The sequence below is a fragment of the Gasterosteus aculeatus genome, chromosome 1, assembly GCF_964276395.1.
Source record: "Gasterosteus aculeatus chromosome 1, fGasAcu3.hap1.1, whole genome shotgun sequence".
Lineage (NCBI taxonomy): Eukaryota > Metazoa > Chordata > Actinopteri > Perciformes > Gasterosteidae > Gasterosteus > Gasterosteus aculeatus.
The window spans coordinates 3,928,045-3,950,670 of record NC_135688.1 but is presented as its reverse complement, the minus strand read 5'-3'; the positions used below and the strand labels follow the sequence as shown (position 1 = coordinate 3,950,670).

The following is a 22,626-nucleotide window of genomic DNA, read 5'->3' as shown; positions in this document are numbered from 1 at the left end:
ACTTTTTTATGCGAACGTTTTAAGCAACATCAGCAATTTTAGGGAATCAGTGGCATCAAATCCTAATGACCTCGAATCAAACAGTGTTTATAGTCAACAGCTTCATCACGGGTTGCATTCCTTTGTGCTAAAGACAGAATGTTTTAAACCCTATTTGAGTTTGACCTTAGAAGCATGGAGCTTTAGTCCGTAAATGTTGTTTCTTTTCATCTAGCAACTACTTGTGTGCCCCCCCCCCCCCCTTCCCCAGGAGGTTGAGAATTTGTGCATTTCATCACAATGCAACATCTCACATTTACATCAACCTCTGCAAAAAACAAAAAGAATGTAAATGGCGCCCAGTTGTCTTTAGGACCAAACGTGCGGTAATGCAATTCAAACATTAACAGCTTAAGTGGCGCTTTAGGAAAACAAGCGAATCTTTGTGTTCCTGTGACGGGTGGAGCTGATCTTTTGTTTGCGGATCGCTGCTGACGCGGGGCCTCGGTGTCTGGTGTCAGGGCGTCCGCAGCATCAACACCTCCGCCTCACCGCTGGCTTTTAACTTAGGAAAACAATTGTTGACTCTCACATTCCAAAGATTAAAACGGGGGAAGGAGGAGGGGGGAGGAGGGGGGGGGGGGCTGAGCCACGGAACCTGGCAGAGTGGAGTCGGGTGAATTAGCTGCTCGGGTAGCTTGATCCTCCAGAGGATCCGAGCGGGGACCGAGGAATTACTTTTGTTTGATGGGTGCCGGTGCGAGAGCGCTTAATAAAGACGGCCTGGTTCTGCCCGGCTGGGTGAATTATGCACAAAGCTGCCCTCTGCTTTTGAGGTGATTACATCTCGGAGTCGGACCACTGCAGCGAGGCAACTGATTACATTTTCATTTCCTCCCTCCCACATGTCCATGATGCATTAAGTTGTTTGGGGAAATTCAAATATATTAATAATCTCCGCGCTGTCCTGAAGTTCTTCTATTCAGGAGAAGCCGAGCCAAGATCCTCCCGTTGAAATGTGCATCGAGGCCACGTGCGGTTTGATCTGCTACAGCAAAGATAAGTGCAAAAAACAGACATTCATGGCAACACTGTTTCTCTTTTGGAAAGGAGCGAGAACTGTGCTGCCCGAGGAGACGGCCTCTGGTCCTCCTGATATCTGCTCCGCGTGTTTGTGACCACGTCGCTTTATGCCACGAAAAAGCAAGATGGTCCGAGGACATAAAAACCCTCTTGCAAACTGTGTCTCACCTTTTCCGTCCCCCGGCCCGCCTGTACTGTATCGGTCTTGAGTAATTCCTCCGGGTGTCGACATGCCAGCGTTCCAGCAGATGGACAGAAGAGCAAAAAACATCTGGAAGTGTTTCGGGCGACGGGTCAATCCTCTCAGGCCTCCTGCCAACTTGAAGCGGACAAGGTTCCCCTTACACACACACGAGTCTATAAACTCAGATTTAAATGAACAGGGGAGATTTGGGCTTTGTTTCCCACGGTCAATCTGGAGGATGTGACACGTCGGGCGCAACTATGCCGCAAATCTGTGAGGAAACCCATCGGTCAGACTACTTCGTCATGGAGTTTAAAAGATGTGTCACGGATGGAACGGAAGGAATAACGTCTCCTCTGTCTGACGGGGGAAACACTCACCGCCAGACGCAGACAGCACATCTGGGAGCGAGACTGACTTGGCACCAGCGCAGTCCTCTTCCACAGCGCTGGCATGTCTGTCCACTCCACTGGGTTTTTTAATGGACCATTCAAGACCCCAAGAGTATGTGTGTGTGTGTGTGTGCTTACTGGTCTGTTTGGCCCGACACTTTCGCCTAAATAAAGCTGGAGTGTTTCAAACACGAGCAGCAGAGCGCGGCGGGAGGGCGGATCACCGACTCGCCCTGCTGAGTCACATCACACGCTGCTCTGCAAAACAGGAATCACCGGCAACGTGTTAAATATACTCTATACTTTATTACGTAGTTTGTTTTTGATGTTCCGGCAACCAGGACGACAAAAGAAGTCAGGTCAAACCACAAGTCACCAGTCGTTTTATTACACTTGTGATTCTTTAAAAGGTATATACAATATAGTTACATACAATTATAAAAGTCTACAGCAAGACTGCGCTCCTCTTTCAATTAAACGACTGAAAAAAAAGTGGATTTCCTTTAAAACCGCACAATCAGCAACGCTGAAGGCTTTCACGGATTGCTGACATTCAAACCACCTGAACCTGCAGCTGTGAGGCCGATCGCCCCCCCCCCACTCCCCCCGGACCCTCCAGGGGCACCGCGGCGAAGGTGCACGACAGCGCTGTGCCCTCGGCTGCCCCTCTTTGTCAGGAATAACGTCAAAGTCGAAAGGTTCGACTGGATATCGATTTGGACAACAGCTCCGGATAAACTCCGGGTCCACGGCCTGTTTACGCGCGCCGAGTAAAAGGTCAGGAAACAAAATGAGCGCAGATCAGCGGGTCGCCAACGTCGGAGGCTCCGCGGCACTTATTTGCGACGCTCGGACATTAATGAAGGTTAATTGTGGACAAGGTGTCAGGTTTGGGCAGGTGGTTATAGAATGATTCAAGTATTGAAATGCTCATCATGCGAGTGTGGCAAGAAGAGATCTACAGACCGTATATGGGATATATATGTGTATACATGTAATACAATGACGAGTAACACCCACGTTCACTTGCTCAGCGAGAGCCAAATGAGACGAACGATACCACTCTCATGTCTGTGTGGAAGTAGAAGATACAACCAGCAGATAAGTTCAGCATTAAGAAAAACAAGGTTGCAGCTTCATGTGGAACAAACGGATATGAGAGTCTTCTCATCTCACTATATGAGATAGAGAAGACTCCCAAATCTCTCACTCTCCCTTTAATCATTTCCATAAAGCATCACATTCAAAGTCAAATAATGAATCTTAGTGGTCAACTGAAGTGTTGATATTATGAGCAAAGCACAGAAGGTTTTGTACTACGCTGGATGATGTTATGGAACGTGTGTAGTGGGTTATTAAATAATAATATGGTCCCATTTTAAACCATGTACATGATGCACCAACGATACTTAAGGTTCTGGATTCATGACAGGAAAGCGTAGACGTTGAATTGTGGAAGAAAGCGATCCGCTGTATCTTTTTTCTTCTTCTAATAAAAAGGTGCTGCTACGCCTGTCAGGAGCGCATGAAGTCCACCACTGACCTCTGAGACGCTCCAAAGGCACAACTCAGCACAGTGAAATGAGTGAAAGTGACCCTAAGAGGGGTCCTGCATATCAAAGCAGATAAGGCACATCTGGCAGGCACACTTTCAGAACTCGGTAGTCCGGCCGTGCCGGAGATCGGAAGCGTTTGCCGCTGTTAACCCGCGGAGGAAAGTATCGTCGGGGGAAGGAGACTCCAACGCGTCTGGTTCGCTTCACAACACGATGCCCTCCACGTCACAGCTCAGCACCTCGTCGTGTTGGACCTGGCCCAGTTGCCGGTGAAACTGTCCCTGCTTCTGGGTCCTCCAGCAGTGGACGCTTTGTCCCAGTGTGATGCTCTTAATACTGGGCAGATTGCTCAGCATGTTATTGGGCAGGGACGCCACACCGGAGCCGGACAAATTCAGCTCCTGCAGGGAGTCCAGTCCGCTGAAGACCGCCGGGCTCAGAGTCTTAAGCTGCGGGTTATTTGAGAGATCAAGAACCTGGAGGCTCCGTAGGCCCTTGAAGCCGCGCGCCCGGATCTCCCGCAGCTCATGGAGGCTGCTGATGGACAAATAAACCAGATCCGTCAGCTCGGCGAAAGCTCCCTCCTCCACCCGCGCGATGGGGTTACCGTCCAGATTGAGGTACCTCAGCGAAAGCCCCGCCAGGCTCGGTACGCTCGGCAGCCGGTTGGACGACAGGTTCAAGCTCTGGACGTGCAACACTCTGCCGCGCGAGGTCGCCGAGACGGACGCGAGCTTGTTGCAGGACAGGTCCACGCTGACGGGCTCACCGCTGACCTTCGTAGCGAACACGTCCATGTCGAACTCGTGGAAGCCGTTGTGGCTGAGGTCGACTTCCACCAGAGGGATGCCGGCGAAGCAGCTGGTGGAGAGGCTCTCCAGGCGGTTGTGGCTCAGGTCCAGAGTCTCGAGGTAACGCAGCTTGGACAAAGCACTGGGTGTCACCTGAGGGTGGAGCAATAAAACCATACAATGGGTTTTCACATGTATGTAAAAACATTTTTTTTGTTGTAAGAAAACTTTTATATTTCTAATCCTGCACTGTTATCAATATACATAAATATTACTACTAAATCTTTCAACTATTAAACACTGGGAGGGAACTAAACAATAAAGAAACCTAACCGCTGGATAACATCTATCCAAAAACATTAGTTGAAGATTGTGTGCAAAACATATTAGTCTGCAGCACCAACTATTATTAATAATTAATACATATGCAACTTTCTGTGAAGGAGAATGTGTAAAAGTTTAACTCAAAGCTTAAACGGACTCGTTACAGAGCAGAACAGTCGTTCCTGGAGCTCCTCAGCACACGGACCTTTGTTATGAGGTTGCTGCTCAGGTCCAAGCTAACCAGGGTGGTGTAGCCCGGCCCGGCCAGCATGCTGTCGCTGAGCGGGCCCAGGGCGTTGGAGGACAGGTCGAGGTGGGCGGTGTCCAGCGGGATGGAGATGGGCATGGGGGTGTCGGGTCCCAGCCCCCGGCAGTCCACCCTGGTCAGGCTGAAGCTGTCGAACAGGCCGAAGCTCTCCACCTCGCAGCGGCAGTCGCGGTGGCAGTTCTTGACGCCGCTGGACTGGACGGAGGCCAACAGCGACATGCCGAACCAGAGGAGGAGCGCCATTGTGCTCTGGAAGGGCGAGAGAGAGAGAGAGAGAGAGAGAGAACATGATATTTAGACTGCCACGCCCATAGGAGGTAGAAAAGGTTTATCTTCATCGCGCTCAAATATGCTTTCGGGAGAAAAGGTACACAAGCTCAATCTTAAAAAGTACACCTCGTCCATGTTCCTTCAACGAACACCTTGTTTCTGTTTTGACAAAGTAGAGGAACAGTTCCTACTCAAACGGCATCGTCGAGGTGTTTATCAAGCTTTTATTCGAGCTACTCGGGTAGCCCCAACTTCCCTCCCCCTTCGCTTCCCCGCAGCCGTGAACCTCTTTGATCAAAGCGTTTGTTTGCACTTTCCTAGTTTACTGACTAGAATTGAGCACGCACGGTGGTGAAAACAAATGACTTACAATCAAGGCCCCTAAAAATATCTTCGTCCCGTCTTGAAATGAAGAAAATGCTAAAACACTAGATCTGCCCACTTCCCGAGCTAATCCTCTGAGCCGCAGAGCATTAAGACAAAAAAAGAAAAGAAAGCCAAAAATAGTCTCTAAAAAAAGTAATTGAGAAGCAGCAATTTGCCTCAAAGTGTAAGACTTTAACATTTAAATTGATTCAAATTGCAGCATGTGCACACATTGTACGTGTCCTATTTCCACCGTACCTTCTTTTTCAGATGTTGCCGCGTCCGTTGTTGTCGTCTCTCGATGTGCAAATGAGAGCCGAATTGACCTCACCCAGAACGGCTCCAGCAGCGTGCCCACTGCACACGCGCATGCACGCATAACGTGCACACGAGTGCGAGAATTGGACAGAGGTTAAGAGTTGTGTAACAGGTAGAAAGGAACAGTCACGCTCTACTGGCCCCGGGCATGACACAGCAAAGTGTGCGTTAAAAAACATACAGCGCAGAGTTTTACAGCTTACGTCTGTAATGAAATAAACGCGACACGACAGTGAAAGATGTTCAGAATTACAAAGGAAAGGGAGTAGTTGGTATGTTCTGGCAAGAAAAAGTTACATAATAATCCTCTCTGACATTTGCATTTAACTCTTTTTGGGAACGTGCAGGGAAAGTGAAATATCTAACGTGGGTTCTGCTTATGTAAGGGGAGGAGGTCGCATGGCTGCGTGGTACTTATGGGTGAACACGCGCAGCCTGATTAGCGTGGCTCAAAGTCCACTTACACAGAGCTGATCACCTCTGTGCAGCGTTTCCCTTGCTGTGACCCCTGACCTCCCCGACTACAGCCAGCTGCTGACGGCGAATACGTTTAGGATGTCATCAACTCAAAGATTTCATTCTAAACGACCCAATCAGCTGCATTCCTGAGCACGTGAACCATAAAGACATGCACTTTGTCTTTAAGAACAATTTTATTCACTAGTATATTTTCCTTCACGTTCAATACTAATAACACCTGGTTTTGTAAACCTACATAATATACAAAATAAAAAGTAACCATCTGAGTTTTTTTTTTTTAAACTGTGATCTCAGTGAAGGCCGGAGAACTCGCTGCATGTTTGGACCAATCGGGAACGGGCGAGTATTATGACAAATTTAAAATCGAGCAGAGTACACAAATCTTTTATTTGTCAACTAAATGCAACAAGAACTTCTTCTGGTCGAGCACTTCAGAAGCAAAAAGGTCCACGAGTGGTTAAAACCGCACAAACCAGAGGATTTTTTTAATATTGTCACGTATATAATATATATACGTGACATGCTAAGTGCGGGAAATTAACACATACTTACAGTTGCCAGTTCTAAACTATTTTATGTCACACCCTTAGCTGTCATAAAAACAATATGATTAAGGTCCTTCTCGGCCCTCCCCCGCCATTAAATTTTGTTTCACCTCCGGCAAACGGCCGGGCTCAAAGAGATCCGCCCCACAGAAGCAGCCGTAGAACGGACTAAACCTGGGAACGTGACAGTAAAAATAACATGTGGTTGTTTAATCTTTTTTCCCCCTTCTACCACACTAGTATTCAGCAGCTTATCACCTCGGTGCTGCTTTTATAGCCCCATTTGTGCCCCCCACCCTTTTCTTTCCCTGCATCCTTCGCTCCATCTGTCGCCACAGCAAAGATAGTGGACCAGGTGTTCCGCTCTGCCATAAATCTCGACCAACAGCGAACCACCGCCGGGAAATCGGACACGTTCTAACGACCGCGTTGACCAAAAGGCAAGCGAGCCCCTCTGAGTGGACAATTGGCACCAAAGGGCCCGTGAGAATCCCGCCCCAGAGACCTCCTCCCTCTCTGAGGCCGTTTCAGTGCGCCTAATCCTGGGACCCGCCCCCCCCCCTCTGAGGAGCGTCAGTTGTTTATTAGTTGAGGGACCCCCTCCTCCACCTGACGCATCTGCACAGATCCTTTTTCACGGCACCATTTTGTTCTTAACTACAATTTGCCCGCAACCACATGCAGAACACTCTCGCTGTCATAATCCAGTTATCGTAGTGTGTTATCGGTGTAAACGCAATCATTTCATGTGTCAAAATGCATAATAAAAGCCCCGCTTTCGTGGCCCACGAGCGATACGCTTATCTAAATTTGTTTCACGGATAAGGTATGGTATTTCTCCCCCCCCCCCCATCAGGCTTTTCTTTATCTAAATTGATGCAAAACCACACATTTAAAGCCAAAGACGAAGTTAACATTGCAAAGCTATTATCGACTTAGTTCTCCCATTCAACACATATATTCTGATCTTTGTCAAACTGCCGGTCCTGCATTAGTTCCATATCACGCAGTGATCTGATGTATTCGTTGTGCCCGCTCCGTCCCAATTTAATCCTCAGGTTGAAGGCTGAAAAAAACTGTAATGAGAAGATCAATGCCGAACGAATCCTTTCAAGCCAAATGAATGCACAACACAGAGGACAAGGCAGTGAGTTTAAATTAAATTGCGCTTACTTAAGCGTTTTAAAACATTAAAAGCAACACTGGGACGCTTACGGCTGCAATAAATGCGCAAGCAAGAGCACACAAATTCATCAAAGCACATTAATCAACGCTGGAAGACAGTGAGGAAAGAATTACTGGCGTAGCTGACGGCCTGTTTCCTGAGCACGGAGACCACTTTAGTTAATGAGACAAGTACCTTTTAACTGCTTTGGCAAGAATGTACATGAACGTACATTTTGTTGTGTGCTTAAGAAAGGCCGGTGACTTTTTCGATCGTCTATGATGTCGACGATACCGATCATGTTAAAATTCTTGTTTGTTGACAAGCTGACAAAAGTTGACAACCAGCTGCAAGCGGCCTGCGCATGCGCATATCTTAGGTCATCATTTCTACTTTTTCATCTCACAATTATGGCTTTCTTAAGTCATCATTTTCTAACCCTTCTTTTGTTGTGGCAGAAATGGGCTTCCATACATTCTAGTACTGTCTAGTACGTTACTTCAGTAAAGTTTTGAGGTACTATATTTGCCGTGAGTTTTTCCATTTCATGCTACTTTATACTAAATGTCTATGGGTTATATTGTTATTTTAACCCAACTGCATTATTCAAACAACTTCAATAAGTTTTTTTTTATTTTTGTGGATTCTACATCTGTGATTGGATGAGAAAATGGTAATATGTATGTGTGTGTGTTTTCTCCTCCCGCATCATGAAAGTCGTACCAGCTGTGACACCGCAGTGAGTCTGCGTTACCGCCGCGAACCACCGCTGGGGAAGAGTCACCCGGCCCGGCACAGGGGTCAAATTTCCCGCAGTCGTTCGTGGCGAAGCGCGGAGGCAACGGAGGATTCCGCCGAAGCCTCCCCCCCCCCCGAATTAACCCCTCATCTTCCCCAAAAAACGTTATGTGTAACGTAACGTTACCCCGCGAGAAACGTCACTAACCATCGCCAACACCAACCCCCGCCCCCCTTTATCCCGCTGTCAATCACCGCTCCACATGTGTCCCGCCGCGCGCGTCGTTCGCCAGAGTTTACGTGCTCCCAAAAAAAAAAAAAAAAAAAAAAAAGAGGAAAAAAAAGTAACTTTGTGGAGACACGCGACGGTTCCGTTAAACGCTTTGAGTCGAAACGGTCACTATTGGTGACGGCTCTCGCCAGTTGAAAGTAACGTTAACTTACTTTGCTGCCTTTCATCCAGGGGGGGGGGGGGGGAGCTTTTTCTGCCGTTTCTTTTTTTCTTCTTCTTCTTCACTTCACCGCTCCCATTTTCCAGACCCCCGCTGCGCCGCCGCGTCCCGGCTTCCGTTCAGTCGATGCGGCCGGGCTCCATGAGCTCCGCTGGATCCCTTTCAGCGCAATTATGAGCTGTGCGGAGCCTGGGAACACTGGGACGCGCTCGTCTCTTCCCATCCCACAAAGTCCTGCTTCGGCTCGTTTTTTTTTGCCACCGTCGGTCAGCGCTCAAAAGGACAGCACTTCCTGGGGATAGTTTTCCAAAATAAAGCGCAGTGATTATTTTCATCGTCTTGAAAACTGTTGCTAATCAAAACTAGCATTGGCACTTAGCTTAGCTAATGTTGTTAAGCTGTCGTAGCGGTTACATTCATTTGGAAAGAAAACATGGACGCTAAGTTGAAAATGCATTGTCGCAGATGCATAACATTGAAAGAATATACAGTGAAGTTCTCACAACACATATTGTCACGTAGCAACATAGCGTCAAGGCAATATCATTAATAATGTTTCTCGTTTCAACGTAACGCTTTTAATTTGTAAGGCCCAAGAGAGTAACTTCCGGTCTGTGGACAACTTTTAAGTAGTTTTGACGCTGCCTGCCGGTGCGCACTCTAGTGGAGACACCGCAAACAAACCCACATGAAAAAGAAAAGCTTGCACAACCATGCGGGTTGTTTTGTTTGGCCTGAATGAGACATTTCGATGAAACTGATTAAAACATCATGTGAACGGAAACTATGATCTTTCCTGTTGCTGCGCACGCAGCCTGTTTGGCCTATTTTTTTTTTTTTACAGCTGACCATTTAGTGTCGAAAGAAACTTTTGCTAAGACAGAATCTGCAGGTTTTACATTATGTAGTTAATTTTAAACTGTATGCACTTTTTCATGTCATTGATATGACATGTGTCAGAATTTCCAAACACTATTCTAGACTGATATTAGGCTACAGGAGAGCCAAACACAACCTATATAAGGTTACATGTGTTATTATAACAAGTTCTTTAGAAGAGCCAGGTCAAGAGTTCAATGGGGAACATCTGTTGCAGCTCATGCAACGCTCTTCATCTGCATCCCTTAAGACATTGCTGTCCTCGTGAGAGCATGACAGCATACAACCAGTGCAGGTCTACATACATACCTGCACACTCACGTGTTCATGTGTAGCTATTCTGAAAAGAAAAACAAGATCATGTGTATGTTCTCCGAAAGTAAAAATGCATGCAATGCAACAAACAGCAAGCTGTAGTAGAAGGGGGAAGCAATTTTGACGTGTCAGATAGTGTTGCACATGTAGCTACTTGTATGCACCAACTGTTAGATTGAATGATAGTAAAGATAAGGAAGAGGCAGAAAAGAAACATTTCCAGTAAAACACCAATGGTGAGAATCCTGAAGCAGACCAGGCCAAAATTGACCTTACGGATACATTAATAAACATTAGCGTTAACACCCGCGTTGAAAGATTGAAAAGAAAGAATGCCATTTGAACATTTTTGTCCTTCAAGTAGTTTCCCACAAATCCTCACAGCACACCGAACTCCTCATGTGACAATCAAAGCGCAAGTGAAAGTTACAATTGTGCACAAAAGGCCTACAATAGGGAACATTACTTGTTTGAATGTAGCAGAAGGGTAAATAACAGTGAGAGATAGTGGAAGTAGAAAGTTAGTAGTCTTACATATTTAGAGATCCACTCCCTTTCTCCCGGTGTCCCATACAGTAAGACTTTTTGCCACTAGATGGCCCCAGAGCTAAAGTCATCCTGTAATAAAGTCTCCCGTCTGCAAGCAACATGGAGAAACCAGCCATAGAGAACCCACTCTTAGAGATAGGAGAGCTTTCACTCAAGGGTAAAAAAAACTGCTATTTCATCTCTTGTGTTTTTCCCCCCACCAATATCCTCATTTATATATTTTTTAAATCACATCATGCATATATAAATATGTGTATCATGCAGTTCTTCGCCTCCTTGTTCCACACTGACATGTTTTGGGAGGCTGTATTTACCACCAATTTAATTAGATTTTTGTTCATCATTATTCTATTATACATTCCTGCTTGTGGAGACTCGTGTTTCATTCCTCAGTGTCTGACAGAGAGGACAGATATGGTCTCGGGAGGAGCATCAGATGTGTTGTGTTCACCGCTCACTGGGTGGACGTATAGCGCTGAGTCGTCACTTCTGTCCTTTATTCCTGTATACGGTACAGCGGCGTCGAGGTGTTACGTTTAAGAGGCTCATCAGCTTACGTGGGATATAGGTCGACAAAGGTGGAATCACTTACCAGCTCCATGTCGACAATATCAGGTAATATTCCTGCATCGTGATGTCTATTTACCGACTCGTTGTCACTATCCACTTTGAAGCAAGTTTTTGACATGGAATATCCTCAAAACGCACACACACAGACACAGAAACCACAAACCAGAAACAAGAGGCCTCTGCAGCCTGATGTTGGTTTCAGGTATTCACCATAGGTTAACCCAAAATCCAAAATTCTTTGAGGGCTCTATAATCTCAACCTTGTTGCCAAATTTAGCAGATTATTGTTACTGTAAGAAAAAAGTAAGATAAATAAAAGTAATTAAATAACAAATCAACAAATAATAGGAATTACCACAATGCAAACATATGTATATATATGTCATTGTTGTAAGCTGTTTATGCCGTGATCAATCAACAACCTTTCAAAAGCTTATTTATTTAAACTTATTTTACTTATATTCAAAATTACTGGGTATTTCTTTTTTGCGTGTCTTTTCCCATCATTATTCAGCCAAGGATCATTTCTGCTTTATACGTGTTAAGACTCTTTGCAATTTGCTGTATTGAAGACGTTTAACATTCTTAAAGTCAGAAGAGGCCACTTCATGCTTGGGATATTATTTCCTTTTCTGGGGCTGTTTGCTTAATAGTGATCAGAGGTCTGATCACATCACTGCATGGTCTCATGTGGTTCTGTTAAAACAATGTTCTGCCTTCAACGCTGTCATCCACGGTTGGTGTTGTGGCAACCGGCTCTTCCTGGGCTCATTTGGCAGGCCGGGCTGCGTCACCTGGTGGGGTCTTTAGTAAAAAAAAAAAAGAGCTGAAAAGACTGACGCAGGCAGAACAGGCAGCAGATCTCCGGGGACCCTCAGAGAGAGCCCTTCGTTATCTTTTAATTACCAGGGTCCAAATTGACTTCATCTGTGGAACCTGCTGCACTGCAGGCGCATTAGACCAATTAAAGCGCGGTGCAGGTGTCTTCGTGCAATGTGGGTGAGGTGTCTCCTGGGCAAGACAAACGACATCGGGGAAGGTGTGTTTTCTAAACATTTATTTTTATATAAGCACGTGGAGGTCAAGGCTATAGGAGCATATCTTTATGGCGTTCGGTTGTGCTATCATCATGATTGATACTAAAGTATTTGAGTATAATGACGGGCGTGGGGTCTTATAGCCCCTCCAGTGGAGGCGTTTAGAGTAGACTAAGGCCTTCTGTCAATCCTCTTACATTGTGTCTCACTGAAATGGATTAGACGGTAACACCTACGTTTTGGCCACGGGTCACTTTGGAAGGATTTGATTGATTGGGCCTGTAGCTGACACCAACATCCTATACTGACAATACTTCAAATACTCTTCCAATTTTAAACATCACGGATTTTCTTTTTTTTAGGAATGTTTGTTCCTTTTGTATATTTTAAGTTTTGACTATATCCAGGACGGATGCGATTTCCTTTGTCTTTTCTTCATGCGTCCCGCGAACCAAAGCGTTTATGGGAACGCGCGGGAGCCTCCGGAGGCGCGGACTGCGGGACGTAAGTAGCTCTCCAGGGTGCTGAACTGGTCTCCAGAAAACGCGCAGAACGCAGCGCACCGGCTCCCCGGTCGTCACTTTCCGCCCGTGGTCCGGACGCGATGACTCTCCGCCGGATCGACACTGGGCGTCGTCGGGGGTGAACGACATTTTTGGGAGATGGTGAGGTGACGGTGTGTGTGGCTTCACAGCAGTAAATCCGAGAGGACACCTGTGCGATTGTCTCATTGGACCCCAAAGCTGCCTCGATGGCACCAAAAATACGGCAAGTAATTAATTCAAACGACTTCATTATGCCTCATCAAAGCCATTTATTAAATAAATACAACAGTTTTGTTGTGCCCATTTTGCAGGTGTAACCTCGTTTAATTGATTGTTCAAAGGTGAACAAAAACATTCACCGCCTTGGACACCCTGTGAGGACAATGCAAACTATTCATCCGCATTTCAGAGGGGCGCTATGGGAGTCCAACTATCCATGTTTGCCCATTAAAAGCAGACCAACTTTAACAACAACTCCCTTTTATAGCTTTCTGTTATGGGTCCTCATTGGGGTGTTGACGTTCCCATGCTGTGTCCGCTGTTTGATATTCAAAGTGGGGGTCCTGGGGCCTTGGAACTGCGACCCCATATACTACAGGGCCCAGCCCGCTGCGGCCGCCAGGCTGGCTGTAAACCGGATAAACGAAGACTTAAATCTGGACCTGGGCCTCAAAATAGACTTCGTCGTCCTGCAGGAGCCCTGCGAAACCTCCAGAGCCCTCACGGCGTTCATTAACAATGAGATGATGGCCGATGCGTTTGTGGGCCCCACCAACCCCGGCTACTGTGTTGCAGCCTCTCTGCTGACCAAGAACTGGGACAAGGCCATCTTCTCCCACGGCTGCGTTAACAACGAGCTGGACCGGCTCATAGGATACCCGACCTTTGCAAGGACCGTGCCGTTTCCCGCCGACGTGTTGTTCGCCGTCTTGAAACACTTCAGGTGGGCCAGCATTGTGGTGGTCTCGTCCAATGAGGACATTTGGAAGGATACCGCTGGGAGAGTGGCTATTGCTCTCAGGCAGAAGGGGCTTCCCGTTGGCCTGGTAACATCCATCGGTCTCAATGAGACGGAAGTTGAGGGCACACTGAGGAAGATCCAGGCTGCAGGAGAGATCAGGGGTGAGTCTGCGCTGACACTAAAACAGGAGCCAATTGACAGCAAGGAAATAGGAGATTATTATACATTAATGTGATATCAAACAAGGTATGTTTAATAAATAATCATAACTAGTCAGTTTGTAGAAACATATGATATAACACCTGCAATATGTGCAGCGTTACAGCACTTGCGCAACTGCAAAATATCAAACCATGAGCTCAAACATCCTGTGCCCGTCTTTTTAAGCCGGCTTATACCTCCACCATCCCACCAGGAAGCCATTTTGACACTTGAGATTTCATCTGGTTGAGTTGAACTGCGCACAGCATATTCATTTATTTTAATCAATAATAAGTTATAATTATTTGTGGTTTTGCTATAGAGAGCATGACAAGATGTTAAGTTAAGGAAGCAATTTGACACCTGTAAAAAGCGGTTTAGTTTCAGATCTTTTACTGAAGTTGAATTATAGAAACATATGAAATAGGACTTTGTGACAACGTGATATGCTTTGTGACCTCCGAATTACAGTATCTCTTCATGAATTAAATAAATGAAACAAAGACCTCCTGTCACTTTGTTAAGTAGGTATGTTAGTAACTTTTCGAAAACATTTCAGTCCAAAATTTGAGTAGATTGAAACCTGAGTCATTATGGTACTAAATTCAATCACGTTGTCGACAAAACCAACATCCTCTTCTCCCTCGTCTGCCTCAGTCATCATCATGTGCATGCACTCCATCCTGTTGGGAGGGGAGCAGCAGGCCACCTTTCTTCTCACAGCACAGAAAATGGGCCTGACTTCTGGGAAGTATGTGTTTGTTCCCTACGACACCCTCCACTACAGCGTGCCCTACACCAACGTCTCCTACTTCCCATTGCAAAACAACAGCCGGCTGAGGGAGGCCTACGACGCCGTGCTCACCATCACCATTGCCTCCGAGCCTTGGTCCTTCAACGAGGCGTTCGCCTCCGCCAAGATGAGTGGGGAAATAACGCTATCCGTGCAGCCGGAGCAGGTAGAAAACAAGGGTTTTCTAAATAGTGAATGGTTACTGTACTTGTGAGGTGATCATACAGTTTATGAGCAATTGTTTATCCAAATGATCAAATAGCGACATTTGCTCATCATTTTATGTATTGTATAATCCCTATCAATATTTCATAACCTGTAGATAACAAAAGTTTACCGTAGCGACAATTTGTTGTTGAGCCTCGATTCGTACAGGATGATTGAAGTATAAGAAATAAGGAGTGAACTCTGTGTTTTTTCCTGTGGCCTTTGCAGGTAACCCCACTCTTTGGGACCATCTACAACAGCATCTACCTGCTGGCCAAGTCCATCCACAATACCAGGAGAGGAGGCATGCCGCTGTCAGGCAGTAACCTGGCCTACTTCGTTAAGAACACAACGTTCACAGGCTTCAACCAGAAGGTCAAGGTGAACACCGGCGGGGAGGTGAAGACCAACTATGTCATCCTGGACTCTGACAACAGGGGGGGCAAACTGTACCAGACCTACCTGGTGGACCTAACGACGGGATCGCTTCGTTTCGCCGGGAGGTCCATTCAGTTTCCGGGAGGATATCCTCCGCCGTCCGACTCCAGCTGCTGGTTTGACAAGAACGTCATGTGCACGGGAGGTAAGAGGCTTCGGTGAACTTGCATGCATTTCCTCACAGTTACATGGCATCTTCTGCATACCTTTCCCATACAACGTTGAGTTACTGGTTGTCATTCTTCAGGTGTGGAGGTCATCTACATTGTAGTGGTGTTTGCTGTCATCTTCACACTGGCGGTAGCTGGACTCATCATAAGTCTTTATATCAGGTACAGTTCTCTTCCAAGTCAAACAAATGGATCCTTGTGTTTCTCTCCAGAACTTTACCCTGCAAATTCAAGCGGAGGGATTTTGGTTTTGAAGAAGATGAGTTCACACACTGTATGGTGGGCAGAGTAAGATTGAGAACGAGGTCCCGCGAAGCTTGAATCAGCAAAGAAAAGAAAGCGATAGTAGTTTTTAGTAGTAGTAGTTTCAATGCACTTTAATCAATACTGTTGGAATAATATGGATGCATTTTCCAAACATACTGACATGAGTAATAGTATTAAAAGTCAAGTCCTGACCCTCATTCAGTGTCCTCCTATCTTTCTCCACTCTGTCAGGAGACTAGAAGTTGTTCTCATTTAGTCTAGGTTTTTTTTTGTTCATCTGTTACAAAGATGATCTTTGCCGTTGGTTCAACAGATTTTCATATCTTTGTCTGAATCTCATTGGCAGGAGGAGACTCCAACAGATCCAGCTGGTCAAAGGTCCCAATCGAATCCTCCTGACCTTAGAGGATCTCACTTTTATCAATCCTCAGCTTAGCAGAAAGGTAAACAAAACCCTTTTGCATTAGCTCCCGCCTTTCTTGGACACAACACATTTAATTTTTATTCAGAATCTGAGAAATCTTTTCCCGCTGCTGTTTGACGCCCAACAGAGAATCACTTTAGAGGACCTGAGCGAGTCCAAGAGTGCTCTTGAAGACAAATCTACCGACCTCTCGCACTCTGTTAACAGTATGCATACTGCAACCCATGAAAACACCAATGTAGCCGTGCACGAGGTACGTAACACTGAGAGAGACAATACAAGTAAGTATGTTGTAAGGGAGGCTGTGTTTAATTGAGATTTTTGATTCTAAGCTCAGGTTGAACTTTTCTTTGATGGGTTGATGGGTTCAAGTTAATTTCTATATAGTATTTATGGTTTTTTTCCTGGCAATTTTATTGAAAGCAAGATACATTATGTGCCAAACACAGGTTTTCTTTCCTTCCTTATTACATATCCTAATCTTTGTAATCATCATTCTTTTGAATATTTTTTGATTATTTTCATGAATATTTCTGGAATATTTTCATGAATATTTTTTTGAATAATTCTGGAATATTTTCATGAATATTTTTTTTCACCAACCAATAACCCACTGGTTCCCTAAGAAGGTCACTTATTTTATTTTCCTGGAAATTTTGTAAAAAGCAAGATATGTGCTAGACACAAATTTTCTTTCCTTCCTTATTACATATCATAATCTCATATCTGTTGAGTCTGTATTGTCCAAAGGTTTTTGTCACCATTCTAAAAATACTTTAATTACTTGTATGAAGAAAAGGTTTTCTGTCAGGTTTTAATCAGGAATCATAACAATATCTCCCAATGTAACAACATGGCTTCTCTTCCAGGGCGACTGGGTGTGGTTGAAGAAATTTGAAGAGGGACAGTTCAAAGTAATGAAGCAGAGCACAACCAAGATTTTCACAAAGGTAGAGCAACAGCTCTCGTCTTATAAAATCCACCGCTAACACCTAAAGTAACAAATGTGGTGTTACGATCACGTAAACGTCCCATGTTTTTCTCCATCATTCCATCGACATGTTCATCGGCTCTCTCAGATGAAAGACCTGAGAAACGAGAACGTGAATCCGTTCATTGGCTTCTTTTTGGACTGCTCCATGTATGCGGTAGTGACGGAGCACTGCTCCCGGGGGAGTCTGCAGGACCTGCTGTGGAACGAGGATGTCAAATTGGACTGGATGTTCAAGTCCTCGCTTCTGCTCGACCTCATCAAGGTAAACGCTGACATGCTCAACGTTTTGAAGATCTACTGGCTGTGGTTAATGTTCCCGTTGGGATTAACTCCACAGTTGAACATATTGTGCTTACAGGGTATAAAATACCTTCACCACAGAGACTTCCCCCACGGCAGATTAAAATCTCGTAACTGTGTGGTAGACGGGCGTTTTGTCCTCAAGATTACGGACTATGGCTTCAATGAGCTGCTCGAGTCTCAGAAAGCTGATATAGAAGAACCTCTCCCTGAAGGTACCTTCTGCACTGGTAGTCTGAATGAGGTTGAAGGTGTCTTGACATCTCTTACAGCTGGTCTCATTTGCCCACCTATCTTTTCTCTTTGTCACTCAGATTTATTTTGGACAGCTCCAGAGTTCTTGAGGGATCTTGCAAACTCCCGCAAAGGCACCTACAAGGGAGACGTGTACAGCTTCTCTATCATCCTTCAAGAGGTGGTGGTCAGAGGTTCGCCATACTGCATGCTGGGTCTCCTTCCCGCTGGTGGGTATCCCCCAGGGGAGAAGAGTTCTAGATAAAGAGAAGCAGTCAAATCTGCATATCTCAAAACATGTCCTTGGTATCAACTAGAGTTTGATTTGATTGTCCGATCTCCTCCATCTGCTCACCAGAAATCATCCGTAAGGTGAAGAAGCCTCCTCCCATGTGTCGCCCCACCGTTGCGCCGGACCAGGCCCCCCTGGAGTGTATCCAGCTAATGAAGCAGTGCTGGAGCGAAATGCCTGAACGCAGACCAACATTTGATGAGATCTTTGACAGGGTACTCTTTTTGAGACATCTGGCCTTGTTGTCTCCAACCTTGCAATTGTTGCAAGGTTGGTTCAACCAGATTTTCTATTTTTTTGTTGGAGCAGTTCAAGATAATCAACAAGGGTAAGAAGACTAACATCATTGACTCCATGCTGAGGATGCTGGAACAGTACAGCTCCAACCTGGAGGACCTCATAAGGGAGAGAACAGAGGAACTGGAGGTGGAGAAACAGAGAACCGAAAAACTGCTTTCAGAGATGCTACCACCGTGAGTTTGTACAGACAAAGAAACCCCAAACATTTAGTTGATTTTATGTTAAGGAAAATTTCTGCCCGTCTTCAGTTCTGTTGCTGAGGCGCTGAAGACCGGTGCTACTGTGCAGCCAGAGTACTTTGACCAGGTGACCATCTACTTCAGCGACATTGTAGGATTCACGACCATCTCCTCGCTCAGTGATCCCATCGAGGTGGTCGACCTGCTGAATGACCTCTACTCTCTGTTTGACGCCGTGCTCAGTAACCACGACGTCTACAAGGTGAGTGAACACGCTGAACATCTTAAGACCTCGCTGAACATCGACGACAGCACGCAATCAGCACCACATAGACACGCACGGATGTGGCCGTAACCGACCAGATATGTTGCCGCCATCTAGGTGGAGACCATCGGTGATGCCTACATGGTGGCATCGGGTTTACCAAAGAGAAATGGCAATAAGCATGCTGCTGAGATTGCCAACATGTCTCTGAACATCCTCAGCTCAGTGGGAACCTTTCACATGCGGCACATGCCAGACGTTCCCGTCAGGATACGCATAGGAATCCATTCAGGTCAGTATTTCTACAGCACGGGGAATATGAGGGCAACTGTGGGTGCTCTTTCAACTGAATGTCAGTCCTCAAAACAGTCAAAATCAGGACTGTCTGCAAAGATGAGACACTTTTTCAAGTATCAATTATAAAAAAAGGAGATTGCCTTTATCATAACCACACGGGACTTATAGCTCTTACATGTGAAGCTTGTCAGTGACAGTACTGATGCATGCTGGGAAAGATTGTGGCTCCTAAGCTTGGTGACAACAATGGACGTCTAAAGAGATCTAGAAGGAGAACATTTTATGTCTTCTTTAATCCCACCGTGGCCCAGGTTCGCTCAAAGGCCCTTTAACATGATTTGAGAAAGAAAAATAACTCTGTATTAGGCAATAAGTTCAATTTGCAATTTTTAAGTTCTCATGTTTTTTTTGGGAAGTTAATTTACTCCCTTATATATTTAGTTTGTTGCTGTTTCAATGCTCTAAATGTTATATGGGGAACCACTGGACCGGACCATCTTGGCCCTGGGCTTTAGTTTCAGGTGCTTTAGTTTACACTTTTGCACAGTTGCGACACTGCAAAGCCTACACAACTGATCAATTACTGTGTCTGTTGCAGTCCCCATGCATCGCATCAATTCATCATTCATTTTTAAAATTATTTCCAGGGCCCTGCGTCGCTGGGGTGGTAGGTCTGACTATGCCTCGGTACTGCCTTTTTGGCGACACCGTCAATACTGCTTCCCGTATGGAGTCCACTGGGCTGCGTGAGTTTCCCTGTGCACCACCTCACTCTGTGCTGTTGCTTTGTGTATTTGTTATTTTTGGTCTCATGTCTTGGTCCTTTCTCGTTGTCCGTCAGCTTATAGAATCCATGTGAATATGACCACTGTGAAGATCCTGCGTTCTTTAAATGAGGGTTACAAAATAGATGTCAGAGGCAAGACCGAGCTGAAGGTAACGTCCACAATCATTGAGGCGGAGATCTAGCAGGAGGCTGTTTCAGGTCCCGCTGAAGATGCTTTGTTTTTGGGGTTTCAGGGTAAAGGTATTGAGGAGACATACTGGCTCGTAGGGAAAACAAACTTTACGAAGCCTTTGCCAAAACCACCGGAGATCAAACCAGGGTAAGAACTTTTGTATGGATGATTCCTATGATAATAACAAAATGTGTACAAATTCTTTCATATGCAGGGGTTCTAAAAAAAAATAGTTGGTATGAGTTCGACCAGAACGTCTTACATTATATCATAGTTTAATGGGGAAACTGTTACATTTTGTCAGTATTGTCGCCATGTAACCGCCTCTTGATCCAAATCACCACTGTGTGAATGTTACCTCAGGGAAGACAATCACGGCCTGAACCCTGAGGACATAGCTGAGTACAGGAGAAAGAAAGCTGAGAAGAAGGCATGACCTTCTTAGTCCAGACATGGGAGGTAGAGACCCGCATGCCAGCTGGTGTCGTCTTGTCGAAATGTTACTTCTGCTGTCAAAGTGTCCTGTGAGCCTGACCCCTCTCGTTGATTACCGAGCCTGTGATCTGCTAGTCTCATTAATCTCTTGATCTTATCACCTTCCACGTCTTCTTAAGCAGATTGAGGAAAGCCCTCTTTGTTGATTTGCTTTTATTGTGGGTGATTGCCGCTTATTTTTCCCCTCTTTTTCTGCTTTTTGGCATGCTTTCACTGTGTTTTTACGCTTCTGAATCACAAATGTCATTCTGAAACACAATATTGGTCTGAACTCTCTGCGTTTGCTGTAGGGACAACTGGCAGGAAATGGTCACGGAGGAGATCAAGACCCTTTTTCGCAAGGCCAACAGACAGGTGGACAAGAAGATCTGAATTAGAGGACAAAAAGAGACGTGAAGAGATGTGGAAAAAAAAGGCAAAACCAGAGGAGAGGAGAGGAGGGGGGACGCGTCCAGAGAAAGACGAGAGACAGAGAGCACCACCCATCCTCTCGCTGGGGCTTAATGCAGACCTGTTTAAGAGGATTGTCCATCGACTGGCTAATCTGCCTGCAGCCAGCGCAGCAGAACCCGACGGTGCTAATGTAATGAGAGCTGTCGCATTACCTGCCTGCGTACCTGCCGACGTAGCAGCGCAGGGAAGGTGCACCGCTCCTCAGCGAAGGATGCTCTCACACACACACACACTCCTCGCTGCACTCACCGGCCACCGAGTGGTCACCTATTTCAGGGCAAGCAGAGGTTCACCCACCAGAAGATTGAACGCCCCAGACGGCTATTTCAGAATGAAATGTCATATTTTCTGGTGCTAACGTCTGGGTTTTTTTAGCGTAGCATCAGAGCTTGTGATGAGCGTCATGGGGGCCGAGGATGTAACTACGGCTGTGTATGTTTGTTATCCCTCTGAAGTATGGAGCAAAGGCTGCTATTGTATATAACAAACTGGTACTCTATTAGAGCAGAATGACAAAGAAGGGTCGGTCATGTCAATTCACGCACTTTCCATGAATCTTTTTTTTTTTTTGAGCTGTCAGGCCACAAAAAGGCCCATCTAGTGTTTAAATCAAGAACTCTAAGAAGCTTTGGATGGATTTTATATATGTATGTCAATTATTTAATAATCAGTGCAGAGAAAAGAGCATTAAATGCATGTAGGCTAAAGGGAACACCGTAGAGCACACAATACACTAAATAGACATTTACGTTTATACTTTTTAATGAAATGCATAGTTTTAACCGGAAACCAAAATATAAAGTCAGTTCAGCTTTCCTTTTTCTTTTGAAATAATCCCCTGCATCTCATCATGTTAATGGTGATTATAGAAGCAGCTTAATTCAAGCGCGGTGTGCAAAAAAGCACCAGACTCAGTCAGAAAAATGTATATTGTGTAATTTATCTTTTCCTTTAACTTGTGTTTCATCACTGCACTGCAAAGTATACGGTGTATGTAAATAAGATGTCATTAAGTAATTAAATAATTAATTTGTAACAACTGCATTGGTTGGCCTTCCTAACGGCGTAACCGTTACATTTCCCTCTCAGCCCCCACAGGGTGGCGCTAAAGCTCTTACACGGAAGCCATTTCTCTCTCAAAGGGATTACATCATTTTGCAAGGAAGAAGACTTTTTTGCTATAAGTTGCTATTAAATCATCAATACATGAAAGGACCTTAGATCATTCTTTTTAATCCACCCACTGTTGTTGTGCAGCTGACGCTTTTCTTTGCTGTGCTCGAACTGATTCCAACTCACCATGAGAACACTGCGCTCCGGAGCCGGCCTTCTCTCCGATTGGCCCGTCCCAACAAAGGTTCTGCTGGTTTTATTTTTGAGACAAGTTGTGTTTGAGACCAAAATGTCGGGAAAGCTGTCTGTGGCAGATTAGAAACAACCCCTACATTCCAGACCTGGCAGGATTGTTCCACCAGCAGCCGACTGGAAAGATTGTTGTCCTTTTCTTTAGAAGGGAAGGATTATGCGATTACACATTCCTCTGTTCAACGGTCCAGAAGATTGTATCAACTCTGATCATGATGCGCGAGCA

At 45.5% G+C, this 22,626-nt stretch overlaps 2 protein-coding genes across 6 annotated transcripts; one reads left to right on the top strand and one right to left on the bottom strand.

Moving 5' to 3' along the window:
• Nucleotides 1–2,004: 2,004 nt before the first annotated feature.
• On the bottom strand, nucleotides 2,005–9,500 carry tsku (tsukushi small leucine rich proteoglycan homolog (Xenopus laevis)). 3 transcript variants are annotated; one of them, XM_078108247.1, is made up of 4 exons: nucleotides 8,904–9,500; nucleotides 5,472–5,570; nucleotides 4,515–4,826; nucleotides 2,005–4,138 (listed from the first exon to the last, which is right to left on the bottom strand). In XM_078108247.1, the coding sequence occupies exons 3-4, from the start codon at nucleotides 4,818–4,820 to the stop codon at nucleotides 3,398–3,400; spliced, it is 1,047 nt and encodes a 348-aa protein (XP_077964373.1). In that variant the 5' UTR covers nucleotides 4,821–4,826; nucleotides 5,472–5,570; nucleotides 8,904–9,500; the 3' UTR covers nucleotides 2,005–3,397. The 3 variants fall into 3 exon arrangements, with proteins under 3 accessions (XP_077964373.1, XP_077964371.1, XP_040042365.2); XM_078108245.1 differs by lacking the exon at nucleotides 5,472–5,570 and having other exon boundaries at nucleotides 8,904–9,206; XM_040186431.2 differs by lacking the exon at nucleotides 8,904–9,500 and having other exon boundaries at nucleotides 5,472–5,588.
• A 1,689-nt stretch (nucleotides 9,501–11,189) lies between these two features.
• On the top strand, nucleotides 11,190–22,287 carry gucy2f (guanylate cyclase 2F, retinal). Of its 3 annotated transcripts, none has more exons than XM_078108209.1 (20): nucleotides 11,190–11,269; nucleotides 12,719–13,029; nucleotides 13,118–13,928; nucleotides 14,626–14,927; nucleotides 15,197–15,551; nucleotides 15,654–15,738; nucleotides 16,190–16,286; nucleotides 16,395–16,520; nucleotides 17,137–17,217; nucleotides 17,347–17,523; nucleotides 17,620–17,776; nucleotides 17,876–18,025; nucleotides 18,154–18,302; nucleotides 18,397–18,560; nucleotides 18,636–18,828; nucleotides 18,949–19,123; nucleotides 19,776–19,874; nucleotides 19,970–20,064; nucleotides 20,149–20,234; nucleotides 20,873–22,287. In XM_078108209.1, exons 3-20 carry the CDS (start codon nucleotides 13,190–13,192, stop codon nucleotides 20,952–20,954), a joined length of 3,312 nt encoding a protein of 1,103 aa, XP_077964335.1. In that variant the 5' UTR covers nucleotides 11,190–11,269; nucleotides 12,719–13,029; nucleotides 13,118–13,189; the 3' UTR covers nucleotides 20,955–22,287. The 3 variants fall into 3 exon arrangements, with proteins under 3 accessions (XP_077964335.1, XP_077964329.1, XP_077964327.1); XM_078108203.1 differs by lacking the exon at nucleotides 11,190–11,269 and adding an exon at nucleotides 12,058–12,263; XM_078108201.1 differs by lacking the exon at nucleotides 11,190–11,269 and having other exon boundaries at nucleotides 12,492–13,029.
• The last annotated feature ends 339 nt before the right edge of the window (nucleotides 22,288–22,626 follow it).

Coding starts and splice junctions, on each gene's coding strand:
- tsku (XM_078108245.1), bottom strand. Junction 4,139..4,514: donor GCAGCAACCTCATAACAAAG/GTCCGTGTGCTG, acceptor CTCCACCCTCAG/GTGACACCCAGTGCTTTGTC.
- gucy2f (XM_078108209.1), top strand. CDS start 13,190: ATGCAAACTATTCATCCGCATTTCAGAGGGGCGCTATGGGAGTCCAAC. Junction 16,287..16,394: donor ATCCTCAGCTTAGCAGAAAG/GTAAACAAAACC, acceptor GACGCCCAACAG/AGAATCACTTTAGAGGACCT. Junction 17,524..17,619: donor TTCTGCTCGACCTCATCAAG/GTAAACGCTGAC, acceptor TTGTGCTTACAG/GGTATAAAATACCTTCACCA.